Genomic DNA, 14,258 nt, shown 5'->3' on the forward strand with positions numbered 1-14,258 from the left:
GCAACACCATTTCCCAACCACTGACAAGCAAGCACACTCATGAAAGATAACAGAGCAAGCTCTTAGCTTGAAGGTTTCTTTCTCTTGATGTGCAAACCAACTGCAGGTAGCGTTTTCTCAAAGTTAGAAGTTACAAGATAACATGAAGAACAATCAAAAAGTGACCTGACTTTTATCAAAGAAAGTGAATTGCCAGGATCATGCTTGGTGTCACTGAGGAGCTCTGATAGGAAGACAGGCTGAGCCTCAATACTCCATAAATTGATCCTACCTGGAATTTCATTAGGTAATGGTAAGAAAACATGTGTATCAGATATGCATAAAATACAGGAGACAAACTTAGCACAACAGGTTCTACAAATTGGAAGTCCACAAGAAAACAGCACGAGACACTGACAGGCAAGAGAACACTACATGACATATTAAAAAGAGGAAAACAGTTTAAGATCTAGAAAGAATTAGAGTGGTCAGAAGTGCAGGTATCTTAGTAATCATGAACTAATGTTCATGTTGTCACTTCACTGTGTTAATAACTGAACTCTGCAGTCTTGTGGCCAGACTGTGTCTTTTAAGTGCTCCTGTATCAGGGAGCACTGAAAGTCACTGCATGCCAAGCATATTTTGCTGTCAATGCAAAGGGGAACGTTTGTGTCCTGAAAGCAGTGCAGCCTTTTCTCTCTTGCATACTTAACGCTCATAGGGTTTTAGCAAAGAAAGGTCTCTACAACTCTAGGCTAACCAAGCCTGGCTAGACAGTGACACAAATACAAAATTGCTGATGGAATTAAGGCATGTGAAAACACAGTGTGACAGCACAGCTATCTTCTGTTAGGTGAGGGAAGGTATTTCCCACCCGAAACACTAAGTAACACACATTTCTGAATCCAAATGAAAAGCCGTGGCACACATGGCAGTAAAATGAAGAGATTTTGCAGAATTAACTTCACTGTTAAAGATGAGGTGGGATGACAGCACTCAGCTCCAGCTGCTGAATGCTATATGCATGCCCCCAGGCAACCGACAAGATGGCAACAACATCCTCAGCTAGTCCTTATTTTGGGGGAGGAGGCGAAAGGCAGAGAAAGATCTTAATTTGAATAGCTAAAAATTTGTACTGTCTTCCAAAGAAAGTAAGGACACAAGGACACAGCTCTCCTCCCTCTTCCATCCCCTTCCCTAAAAGGCTGAGGGCCATATCATATCTGTAGTTTATTTCTGTACACATCCCCCCCTCGATACCTGTGATCTTTTCAAATTGATAAACTTGTCGTTCTTTTTGAACTCTAGGGACCATTCATTATTTTTATCAAGAATGCATCCCACACAGAGTAGGCAGAGACACGTACAGTCTGAGGTACTTTTTCAAGCTCAGAAGAGCCTGTGTGTGATGACAGCATTTCTTGACTTGGTAAACCATGCACGTCAGATAAGGCCTGAGGAAGTAACAGGGTAGATAAAAGGCAACTCTGTGGAAAGACAGAAAGAAAACCGAAACAGATAGACAAAGAAGGAATAAGAATCCAATCCTCTTGATAAAAGTTACTAAAAAATCCCCAAACCCTCCAGGAAAAATAAAAAAAAAAAAAAAAAAGAAAAAAAAGAAAGAAAAAGCCCGGCATTGAAAATTGCTAACTGGAAGTTTTTATTCTAATTTTAGTCAGAGAACAGAGCACCCAATAAAAAGATTAAATGTGCACATCAGGCAGAGAGACATTAGCATACACAAATGGGCCATGACCCCTCCAACTGCTGTCAGTGCTTTTGTGCGTGTGCATTCGCAGACACTATAAGGCACAAATTAATCCTCTGTGTAACTGGATTAAGAAGTCAGTGGAATTATATCAGAAATGAACATTACCCTGAATACCTTTATATTGATGTGATTACATGGTATGGGGAAGATTCCAGATCAGAGTGACTTTTTCCTCCCCTCACATGAAAAATGCAGAACCTCAGTACCAGCTTGATTTTTTGTTGTTGTTACTGTTTTGTTCTTTTTCATACCCCTGAGCGCTTACTTGGAAGGCATGGCTAAGCAGTATATTACAGTTTTCAATACTTTTGATTGGTCTTTTCCAGCGAGGGGAAAAGGCTTGAAAACCATGGCTATGTTGTCATGTATGGCACATCCCTCCTCTTTGAACAGTTTCAAAACCATGTCACACAAGAGGCATAAAGAACCAAGTTAGTGCAGAATCCTAGGCTCCACGGTGCCCCTATTTTAGAGCTTTTAAACCACCAGACAGATACCAAAGTCAAAGGAACTTCCAATTATGAAACATACCAGTTATGAATGGCATGCAGACAAAATAAGGATGTGAGACAAAAGTTACTCACTGTTATTCAGGTAAACAGTGAAGTAAGGGTGACTTCAAAAGGGACTGACAATTAAAAGCACACTTTTGAAATCTTACCTAGAAAATACCAGTGCAAGTTGGTTGACTTACTGCAGTGCTTATCTCTGATGTGGAGTCAATGCACATTTAAATGCTGCATATATAGGCAATGTCTAGATGAAGAACACATTTGCCTTCACCAGCCATTTTACTAAAATACATCTGATGTATTTGATGAGCCACGTAAAACAATAGCAAAAAGGCTGAATGTGTTAACAACTCTTAATGTAAGGAGAGAAATTAATTTGTAATTTATTAAATAACTAGGTGCATCTGAAAGACTAATTATCTGGTTACTGTGTCTTTGTCAAGGATAACATTTAGCACTTACACGGCACTTTTCATCCTCAAGTTTTTTTTAAATTCACTATAATTAAACCACATTACACTTCCGTGAATTAAGAGTTATTGTCCATATTTCACAGCCGGCAAAGCTGGAGCTACAAATAAGTGACAAGGAGAATGACACAGTATCAGAGATATGTTGGCAGCTGCTTAGGAAGTACAATGGTTCCAAAAGGTTACTAGTCAATTCTATTTGCTCTATTGTCCCGTCTTCTTAAGCTCTGTCAGAACAAAAATCTAATGACAACAAACTACATAGGATTCCTTTTATGTAAGTAATTAAGACCAGTACTTTACCATCTCTGTTACTTCTATTTGACATGAGAAAAATAAACAAACTCACTCCAAACCAAATAACAACAAAACACCATTGGGCAATATAGTGCCCAAAAAACCATTTCCATTGCTGTATGCCTGTTTGGTAGATTGTGTCAAACTAGATCAAGATGCCTTTGCGGAGCAATCCTGCAGCTTGAGGGATAGGTGCCATATGTTGCCAGGAAAGAGAGCAATGCCACTGCCTGCTTGTTTTGTGCACTTCCATGGGAAACAAGAGCTAATGAAGTTCATGTAATTCAAATGCAAGTACATAAAAAGTACTGCAGAAAACATGAGACTTGGGAACCATTTTCCAAATAAAACAAACATCGGTGCATAAGTTTCATCTCATTCAAACAGTGCTAATATTAAGTAGCTAGTGTGTTCCTAGAAATGAAAGCACAAGGGAACAGGTCAGAAAAAAATTAACCAAACAAAATACTTAGAAGCCCCAGCAGACTCTTTTATTTCAAACGCTAGTCCTGCCTTAGGAGTATTTTTGTCCTTTCAACTTTTGAAAGGCTCTACACATAAGTTATTTCTTATAAAGATGCTGCAGTAACCAGGAGATTTCTTGACTTGAATCAGTCTAGAAGGAATTTCCACAATAACTTCCAGAACAGTGTTTGGAAGGTCATACTGTTGGGAACAACTTCACAGTACGAAAGCTTGGACATTGATTTACGCTGAACTTACTGCTATAGTTAAGTCAACTTACAGTAACAGGTATCCGACCCAGAAGAGCACACATGTATCTATAATTTTATCTTTCCTGCATTTAACATCTGATAGAACATTCTCATTTCACAGTCCTGCAAAAGCAAATAATCTGTACAACCACAAAGTAAGTTTATTTACAGTACTAGTAGGTTCCATCCCTGTCAGAGGATTTATTGACCTGTAGGCCTGCCCATACACTGACATGGATGCAGCTGCACGTTTGTCCTGCTTTCTTGAACTGAGCAATAGTTGGGCATAGAGTAATGTCAATTCACAATCTTTCAGACGTGCTAATATACAACTGCCTTTGTAGGAAGAGAGCTGCTCCTGCTGCAAGGCCCTGAATTATTGTATCTTCATAGGCTAAGGTTGTGTGATACCACCTGAGCACATCTATACAGACATGCTCCATCAACAGCCCCTTATTGACTGGCTGCACGCCCCAAAGAGAAGGCATCTATTCAGATGCCGTTATCCAAAAGTAAATGGACGGTGATCTTCAAGTCACTTTCTATAACCATGCAATGTTCACAAACTTGCTATGTGATAAACAGTTCCAGGCTGAATTCAGATCTATTACGAGATGCACACTTCCACACAAAATTTCCTTGTGCTGCCATTACTGCAGCAACCCACCAGTCATTTTGCTTTGGTCTTAGCTCTTAACTGAAGGCCAGTGGACAAGTTAGCGTGGCAGACTGAATCAAGTATTAATTTATGCAATCATTCCTTCCTTCTGTCACTGTCTTTTAAAGAATGTAGATTATGTAAGTCAGTGTTCTGTGAAGCACTTTAAGAGCCAGTGATTGTAACGAGCAATGTAAGTGCCAGTTCAACACAACACTTAAAGGAAGAAAGATAATTACTAATAGCACTAAAAATTAAAAACAATTGCATAAAAGGGACAGTGTGAATAAATAGCTCAAGAACTAAGAAAGAGAAATAAATATACTTGAGAGACTTGGGTCAAACATTTTCACTTAGAAAAATATCTTGTTTAATGATTTTCTACTATATAATTCATACATTCATACTAAGAGAAATATTTATGACAAAAGGAACAAGATAAAACACAAGTCTAAATGAAAAAAAGAGCCACTAGTGAGAAAGAGGTTCAACTGCAGAAACAAAGCGATTCCATTTAATTGTCAGAAACAAACTGGGTCTTTGATGCTCAGCAGACTTGGAACGGAAGTCATCAATTTGAGAGAGCTCCTCTTTATTTGGGCTTGCTGAGCAGCTGCCTTCAGCAGCTACAGGAACTGGTAGTGTTTACACCACTGTCAATGATTTACCATGTGACTATGGAGCAAAAACAGTTTTAAATTTTCAAAATTTGCTTTGGACATTGAGGATTTTCACCAACTGATTTAAGGTCTGTTTTTAAAGGCCTCAGATGTCTATAAAGACATTCTAGTAAATGGGTTCAATTTCTACCCTGAAGGAAGGAGGCTTTCATCCATCACACCCTAGAAAATATTTTGATGTCACTGCTTTAACACAAGGACATAAAAATCTTCATCTGCTATGTACTCAATGCACCAATGTTGATAAGGGGAAATAATTAAAGAATGTATTCATTTACTGTTTCTTATAACAAAAAGCCCAACACTCATCTTTAAGGAAAGATATATCCCATTTCCCTTGGCAAACAAGCACGCTGCATGTAATTTAAATGTTCATGTATTTTACACCAACTACATCTACTACACATAGAGATGCAAGTGTTCAATGGCAAAAATAATTTTGGGAAAATATTTAGGAATGACATGGAAAATCTTGAGAAAATTTTCAACACTAGTTGTACTTAAAGCAGTTTGGTCCCTTCCAAACAAAAACACGACCAAACACAGCTTCCAGCAGCTTAACAGAGTGCAGCTAGTCAGCTGAACCACTGCATGAGATTGACAGATTGGTCACTTACTACCCAAAAAGTTGTTAACATTTGTAAACCTTCCTTACCTCTTAAGATGTCAGCACAAGTGACGATCACAATTTCAACATTTAAATTGTGAAACTAGGGTACCCGTACAGTCAAGAGGACAGATGGTCTTCTGAGATCCCTTCCAGAGCTAGCTTAGCAGATAGCCCTTTCTGAACCACTGTCCTGAGCATGATGCCTTTAACTAACAGAGATCCTAAGCCAGCCATTTAATCTAGGCACATAAATTAGGTCATGTGAATACCTCCATCTATACCTAAACCACTATTGAAAATGTGCTTTCTTAGTCATTTAGCCACATTAACAACCAGCATCTCCCAGACTGAATCCACCTGGCCTATCAGAGCAGGGTGATGGAACAAGTACTTCCCCACCTGTCATGCTTGAAGAGATGGTCAGATGGGCTGACAGCCCATCACGAGGCTTGTAGCTCTAGCAAGGAAGAACTGGAGTATTTCACACCTGACTAAGACACATGGCAGCTCACATACTGAGAGTGGTGACTTGTGCACCCCTTATAGCTACAGACATTTCTGGTCCACAGCTAAATTGTCCTAACAATACTTTTGACAAGAATACCCTGCAAACCCTGCTCTTTGATGTCTTGGTCACATTTTAAGATTCATTTTGGTTTACTGAGTCTCCAAGACTCAATAAAGTTATTGATATAGCTGCGAACTTAAAAAAAAAATCTCACATCAATGAACGAACTCATTTTACACCCACAACTTTTAACACTGAAGACAAGTAACTATTGAAGAGAACTAGCATGTGTGGGTGGAAAAAGGATCGACACTTGATCTACTAATAATCAGTTACAATCAACAAGTTAATAATTTCATAACAATAGTCATGATTTGAGAGACACTACAGAACTTTTTAGTGCATGATGAATTTGATTTTTATCAAAATAATGGAAGATCTTTTAATAAAAATACAATTATAATGTATGCATGCAAACCTGAGATAAGGTGTTTTGATGCCAAAATATGAAACAATAATAATAATATTAGTAATTGTGCACCTTCAAAATTGTTTTATTTTATCTGAAGGAAAAAATATGAGGAGAAACAATGTGGATAGCACCAGTACCTATAGATGCACTAATTCCAGAAGATAGCAGAAAGCAGTCAAATTACAAGACAAGACAGGCAGTAGATTCAGACTCACGTTTCCTCAAAAGTCTAAAGTAAGTGTGAGACATGTCAGCAGTGAGTTAATGCCAGTGCCTTGCCCCAAGGGCTCACTTACAGTTCCAAATTTTTTAAGTAACCCCAACTATTGTAATTCATTTAAATCAGTTCTCCACATTGACGTTAGGTAAAACCCCAATCGTTAACTTCACCTCTTGTTCACAAGAAATGTAGCATATAATTAACTTTTCAAATTGCAGGGTAGACTTGTAGGACACATGTGCAAGCAGCGAGATTTTACAAATCCTTTGATGATCATTCCTAAACTGAACTACTCTATGGATACAAAAAATTAGTTACCAAACCCTACAGGAATGACTGTTTCCTCCACTCACACCATTTTTTTGTAATATATCAATAATGAATTTTCAAAAGAGCTTAAATGTAACTAACAATTGTTTTAGGAGCACTACTTCCCTAACTTGTTACAGAAGCAGTAAGTCTGCAGAATAACCGAGAATCAACCTTTACTTTGTTTGTTTATATTCCTCTGCAATTGCTTATATAAATCAGCTTTTACTGCTTACACTTTTTATTTTATTATTAAATAGGAGAGCCTTGAAAATATCACTACAATAGGAGACCACGACTCACAAACAACAATGAATAGTGTTAAAATGGATTATTAACACAGCATAGAACTGTGGTCCCTAAATCCTGACTTGTGGAGGTTTCTGTGGGACCCTCAGACCTTCCTCAGGGATACAGGAAATTGCTGTCACCACTATCATGCAGAATGACACGGGGAGAAAAATACGATGTTTCCTGTAGCACACTATTTTGCCGTGCTAAAGACTGGATCTACCAAATGTATATAAACCACAATCCCTTTAATGCATGGAGTCACAAAGTCTCAGCAAGGCTGTTAGAACTTCAAGTTGTAAACCTCCAATCTAAAATTCTTACACCTCAGTCTAGATATTAGGAAAAATATCTACTATTGTACCAAGACACTAGAACCACGCCCTATGAATCCACACACCTGTTCAGAGCTTTCATATGCCTACCCTAAAACAGATTAAATGCAGCATGAACAGGCATAGTGAACTCATACGTACTCTGCTAGCCTCAATACCAGTAACACCACAAATCACAGCTACTAGGCAATTACCTGGGTGCACCCCACTCTGGAGACTGCCATCACAGTTTCATTGTTATTGGTAGCTAAATTAGCTTCAAGGAAGCCGAGCATCTGTAGATACACTGCAATCATGCACTTTGGCTTCACTGCAACCCTGATTATACTCCATTTACGTATCTTGATCCATTACAACCATGCAGAATAGAAGTGTTTGCATTTTGTGTTAGCTCTTTCATGGTATTGCACTTTTACAGAACTCTATGCCCAGAGAAGGATGTTATCATTCTACATGATCTTAAACAGCACACATCCTCACTCAATGCACAATTCACACTAACTGAAACACACACATAGGCTGTGGCTATTCACAGACTTTGAGATTTGCTATCCAGTCAGGTCCGTGCAATAGTACATTTTGGTCACAACAGAACAAATCGGTATCACCGGTATGAAGCAGCACATGCCTTAAAAATAGTCAAGCCTGCCACACCTGATCCTTATCACATCCTAGCTTACAAACACAGAAACAATCCTCTCACCAAGGTCTTCCCATGCATCTATCAATTGTGTCTACTTCTTACAGGCATCATGCAACCACATCACATCCTTTCACTCACTCAACCAAACTCACTACAACTTCTTCAGCCGTCCAGCCCGCCAATATGCTGTTAACGTTATTTTCATAGAGCTTTGCATTTTTCTTACCTTCAAATTAATAATTTTATTCCCTCCAACTGGATCAATTCCTCTTTTGAATTCACAGTTTCTTCTTTTTACCTCTGTCCTTTCTGCCACTTGCTCATTTTAATTTAAAGTGTGTTAGTGCAATTTGTTTCATTAATTAAATTAATTTCATTTTGGCAGTTTCTAAAAGGTTCCAAGATAGAAACAAGGCTCTGACAATGCTAATCACTACACAAACCAACCAGAGAAAGACAAACCCTATCCTAATGAGATTACAGATTAGATTTAAAATAAACAGAAATTAAATTATGATCAAAGGAATTTGAGATGAAAAAAAAAATTATGTAGTGAGCACTTTTTTGTTAAACTCACAGGTTTCATCCTGCATGTACCTGCTGGCTGTTAGTGTATTTTAATTTAAGGGTTACCTATGGTATGATATTTCTGTTGGCCATTAAAGTGGAGTATAAATGTCCTTATTTATCGCTTTTTAAAACCACATACAGCATCTTTGAACATGCAAATGACACTGCAGAAGAGCTGTTTACATTCTATTTTAAGACCCCACAGTAGTTTAAACTGCTTGGGTCAAGCACATAATCTTCTCTGTTCCTGCAATGAAACAATTCGGAGTGTTAACAAGCCATATACCCAGGTTTGTCTCCCAGCTTAGCATAACGATTGCTGGAGACTCCAGCAGCTGTAAAAGATGATAGTTAGCATTTTAATGGTAACTGTCTGCCATAAGGAACACCTGCTGAAAAGCAAGGTGGATTTCAGCAAGCATTAACCTCACTGCAGTTTTGCAAGAGGAAATCTTCTATTTTACGCCCGGCCTCTACATAAGCCTGAATTTAACATAACAAAAAGCCTGCTGGGCTGAGCTATTGGATCTCCATGTCCCATCCGCTTGAGGGCTGAGTAGTCTCTTTGTGTTAGTTGGTAATTTCTTGTAGGCTCAGAATTTACTGCCATCCTTCTATGCCACGGCACAGCAGCACCAGAGAAATGAACTGTGGCTAACTGAACTGACCGGCTAGCACAATTAAATTCACCAGCCGTACAAACTACCTTCACACGCCATGCTGTTTTATAGTAAGGACCATGACAGTTCTGGCCTTCCTTGTGTGAAAGCCGTCTGGCTACTTTGCTTCTGCAAACTTCTGAGTGCAAGTGTTCATAAGCTTTTGAAATACAGTACTAGGTCTGCTGAGTAGAAAATACTTAAAAACAAAAAATAGAATACATGACAATACATATCTCTGTACCCTACTAGTCCTTCTACCTAACGTGATGCCTTCTACTCACAATATTAGTCTTGGGATGAACAAATAGATTACTACTAGTTTAAGACGGTAATAAGGAAAACAGCATTCTAACAGATGATCCAACCACTAACATGGAGAACAGCCCTGTGCACGCAGAGTATGGTTTGGTCTGCTGTTGAAATACAGTTGGAGTACCTCCAAGTACAAGGAAACTCTTGCGTAGGAGAGCAATGCAAGAACAACTCTGGTGTTACATATGAGCTATCTTAATCAATATGTTTCTTTAATTTGTCTTAGGACCCATCTGAATAAGGCAGAAAGTTTCTGGGAAACAAATCTTTATTTTCTACATGTCATAAGTTGTCACAATTGCAAAGAACAAAAATAATAAGAGGAAAGAACAGCAGAGTCCTTCCACTCTTACCACCAGCTCTTTTATATTAGGCTTCTTCAAGATGACAACTCTGTAAGAACCATTCGCAACTTTGGAGAACCTTCCACAGCTAGTATTGCATTCTCCTTGGCAGAACATATAGAAACACCTGAAATCTTAGATCTGAAGTATAACTGAAATTCTTACACAGGGATTGCTTTGAAATATGGCAACTCAGTAGCAACACAAATTTTCTCATTATTCCCTAGAATTCTGGCAAAGAACATATTCAGCCTCAGAGGCTCCCAGACAATTGCCATCTTTCAAAGCATTATGGCTTCGGGCTATGGAATACAGGTCTTTTACAAATATGATCTAACAAAGTTATCTGAAAATTTTTTTTAGGAAATAATATTAATAGTAGATAGTTTGGGGAAAGCTTACCAAATCTGATTTAAGCCACAGATCATATGCTGAATCCATCTGCTGTTTCTCTGTGATACAGGCAGACAAAGCTGCAAGCATGGCTGGAAAAAAAAATAATTTGTAATTCAGTATCTACTACTCCTTTCTCCGATAAACACATTCTATTCTACCCACCCACGCTACCAACAAACCTTTGATCTTACAGATATGGTGGTAAAACACAAAAATTTTTAAGCGTTTTATCTTCAGAAAATGCATTTATTTATTATGTCTCCAAGTGCGTCTAACTGTTCTTCCTGATGTTCCCATGTGTTCCTCACACACTTTACACTACCAATAATGGAACACTCACCATGCAAAGCAAATGAGTCGTTATGACCTTTCCGTAAGTCAAACCACTATGATCATAGCTGTATCACTTAATAAAATTCTGTAACTAGGAGCTTGCAAGATCATGCTTTACTTGCATACATTTACACATGGCTTTTCTGCTGTTACAGGACACTATATATTCCATTTATTATTACTAAAAACAATGCTTTGCATTTCTGTAGTCCGTTAACTACATACAACTCATTTTTCCTACGAGAAAAAAGCTTAGTACCAGGCCGTAAACCTGATCCAAGGATTTTTTTTTTCCTCATACCTCCTGCAAAAATCTCATTAGTTTGCCATATCTATTATTTGTAAATTGTCTACCTAACAATCTGTGGTTTAGCCGTATTTCTATCATAAACATGTAAAATGTTGCAGGTATTTTTTTTGTAAACATACACATAATATATTGTAAAATGGTTGGAAGCAACTTTGACGTCTGCCAATAACATGAAATAAAAGGAATAGCTTATTTTCAAAGAACACCTTACGCATTTTGCCTGTTACTTTTCAAAAAGCCGAACAACCTGCCACACAACAGCACAAGGAAATATAAACCCATTCATGCCGTAGGAGCACTTTTGCCTTCCCCTCTGCAGTTGCTCCTACTTCTCCTTCTCACAAACCTCTCCTTTCGCAAAGGATTCGCCTTCCCAAATTGTCAAATGTAAAAAAAAAACGTTAAATCACGCATGTAACGGACTAAAACCTGGCGGTTTTCGTTAGATTATTACCCAGGGGAAAGATTCCCACACAGCAGCAACTGTTGAGCCCACAAGAAAAAAAAAAAATGGATTCAGAACGTTTTAAACGTTAATTCCACTCCTCTCGCTTCACACTGCGACCAGTTTTTGCTGCTTAGTCTTTCACGGCGCTGCTTTCCCTCACACTATACAGTGCTTTGCTTTCCTTCTCCCCGCGCCCTCCGCCTCGCGCCCCCGCGCCTCCCCTCGCCCCGGCACGCGGCCGGGCAGCGCGCTCTCCCCCACACACACACTCTCCCACTCCCGCCCCCACCATCTTCCCCCGTGACGGGCGTTCACTCCCGCCAACGAGTGGCCCCGCGCGCCGCCGGCTCCTCCTCCCGCCAATGGGAGCGCGGAGCAGCCCCCAAGCCCCGCCCACCGCGCCGCGCCGGCCAATGAAGCTCCAGGCCACGCCCTTTCCTCCTCTTCCCAACGCTTCATTGAATGAGGTCCACGCCGGCCAATCAGAAGTTCGCACTCGGCTTGACGGGCTGCTGCGCCCTCCAATAGAAACAGAGGATGACCCCGCGCCCGCCACTGGGCCGCGGGCCGCGAGCCTCGGGGGCGGGGCCTCGCTCCCAGGAGGGCGGGGAAGGCCGCGGCTCTCGATCCCGCTGCTGGAGGGAGGCGGCGGCGAAGCAGCAGAGAAAATGGCGGCCACGGCTGCGGAGGCGGCGGCGACCGCGGCGGTGCCGGGCGACGGGGGGGCCGGTGAAGCCGAGCCCGAGATGGAGCCTATCCCGGGCAGTGAGGCCGGCGCGGACCCTCTCCCCGCCGTCACCGAGGCCGTGGAGTCGGCGGCGCCCGACGGCGAGGAGGCCGACGGGGGGAAGGCCGAGGAACCGCCGCCGGTGCAGCGCGCGCGGAGCCCGGCGGGGACGCGGGAGCCGGAAGCCGAGAGGACCGAGAAGCCTCTGCCGCCCCCCCCTGCGCCGGAGGCGGCGCCGGCCGAGCCCCGCGCGGAGCCGCAGCCCTGCCCGCCGGCCGCCGCCCGCCACCACCTGCCCGAGGCGGAGCCGCAGCCCTGCCCGCCGGCTGCCGGGGGCTCCGCCGAGCCGCGGCCCGGGGAGGAGCCGGCCCGGCCGGAGGAGGAGGAGCCGGATGCCGCCGAGCCCGAGTCCCCGGAGCCCGCGGCCCGAGGGGAGGCGGGGGCTGCGCTGCTGCCCGGCTCCGAGGTGCGGGTCACCCTGGACCACATCATCGAGGATGCCCTGGTGGTCTCGTTCCGGCTGGGAGAGAAGCTTTTTTCCGGGGTCCTCATGGACCTCTCCAAAAGGTGAGCGCTCCCGGGAGAGCCCTGCCCCGGGGACAGCCCTCGGCCCCTCAGAGGGGCTCGGCCCGCACCCGGGCAGGGTCCCCTCAGCCTCCCGGGGTGGAGGGACAAGCGAGGAGAGGCCGGGGGTGGGGAGGGAATGGAGCTCCTGCCGCCAGGGCTCGGGAGCAGGGGAGGAGGTGGGCAGGGCAGGGTCCTCTTCCTTTTCCTAGGATGGAGGACAAGTGGGTCCTGCCCTCTGGGGTGGAGGCAGCAGCTCGGGAGCATCCCGGGAGCAGCGATGAGGAGGACAGGGCAGGGCAGGTTCCTCTCCTTCCTCCCGTGTTCAGGGGGATTAGAAGAGGGAGTCTGGAGCCGGGGGCGGGGAAGGGGGCTCCTGTCCCCAGGGCGGAGGCAGCTTGGGAGCATCCAGCACTTGGGGTGGGAAGGGCAGGGCAGGGTCGCCTTCCTTCTCCTGGGTCGGGGGACAAGTGGCTCTTTCCCCCCGGACTCGGGAGCAACTCGGGAGCAGGGGTGGAGAGAGCAGGGCAGGGTCTCCTCCCTCCTATTGGGGTGGTGGACAAGTGGGTCCTGCCCCCAGGGCGGAGGCAGCTCGGGAGCATCCTGGGAGCAGTGGTGGGCAGGGTAGGGCCTCTTCCCGGGTGAGGGGACGAGCGGGTTCTACCCCCAGGATGGAGAAGGCAGCTCGGCAGTATCTCGGGAGCAGCAGGCAGAGCAGGGCAGGTTCCCCTCCCTCCTCCCGGGTTGGGGGACAGGCAGGTCCTGCCCCCAGGGCGGAGGAGGCAACTCAGGAGCATCCCTGGAACAGCTAGCGGGCAGGGCGGGGTCCTCTCCTTCCTCCTGGGTCGCGGGGGCAAGCGGGTCCTGCCCCCAGGGCGGAGGCAGCTCGGGAGCATCCCGGGAGCAGCGGTGGAGAGCGGCTGCCCGCACCGGGAGCGCCTTAGGGAAGGAGGAGCTGGGAGAGGGCGAGCACATGGGCGCATCTTTAGGGATTCGCGTCGGGCCTTTGGCATCCCTGTCTGCCGGGAAAAAGGGACCCGAGGAACAGGTGTTGGCGTGGATTTCAGCCTTTGTACAAAGGTGCCGAGCCCGAGCCCTGTTCCTCCCGGTGGCTGGTG

General features: G+C 43.7%; 2 protein-coding genes across 5 annotated transcripts in view; one reads left to right on the forward strand and one right to left on the reverse strand.

Annotated features, from left to right (window-relative positions):
- FABP6 (fatty acid binding protein 6) overlaps positions 1 to 12,015 on the reverse strand; it is a 37,892-nt gene extending 25,877 nt beyond the window's left edge. Inside the window, exon 1 of the mRNA XM_054079437.1 lies at positions 10,765 to 12,015. The gene's annotated coding sequence lies outside the window, so the exon portion shown is untranslated. The remainder of the gene's footprint in view (positions 1 to 10,764) is intronic.
- A 244-nt stretch (positions 12,016 to 12,259) lies between these two features.
- PWWP2A (PWWP domain containing 2A) overlaps positions 12,260 to 14,258 on the forward strand; it is a 38,859-nt gene continuing 36,860 nt past the window's right edge. For 2 of the 4 annotated variants that reach the window (XR_008452199.1, XR_008452200.1), the window contains exon 1: positions 12,260 to 13,143. Coding sequence is in view for 2 of the 4 variants with exons in the window: in XM_054079429.1 (XP_053935404.1) it covers positions 12,263 to 13,143 (881 nt within the window). In the remaining 2 variants the exon portion in view is untranslated. The remainder of the gene's footprint in view (positions 13,144 to 14,258) is intronic. The other 2 variants (XM_054079429.1, XM_054079428.1) reach the window with 1 other exon arrangement.

This window comes from Cuculus canorus, chromosome 14, assembly GCF_017976375.1.
Source record: "Cuculus canorus isolate bCucCan1 chromosome 14, bCucCan1.pri, whole genome shotgun sequence".
Classification (NCBI taxonomy): Eukaryota; Metazoa; Chordata; class Aves; order Cuculiformes; family Cuculidae; genus Cuculus; species Cuculus canorus.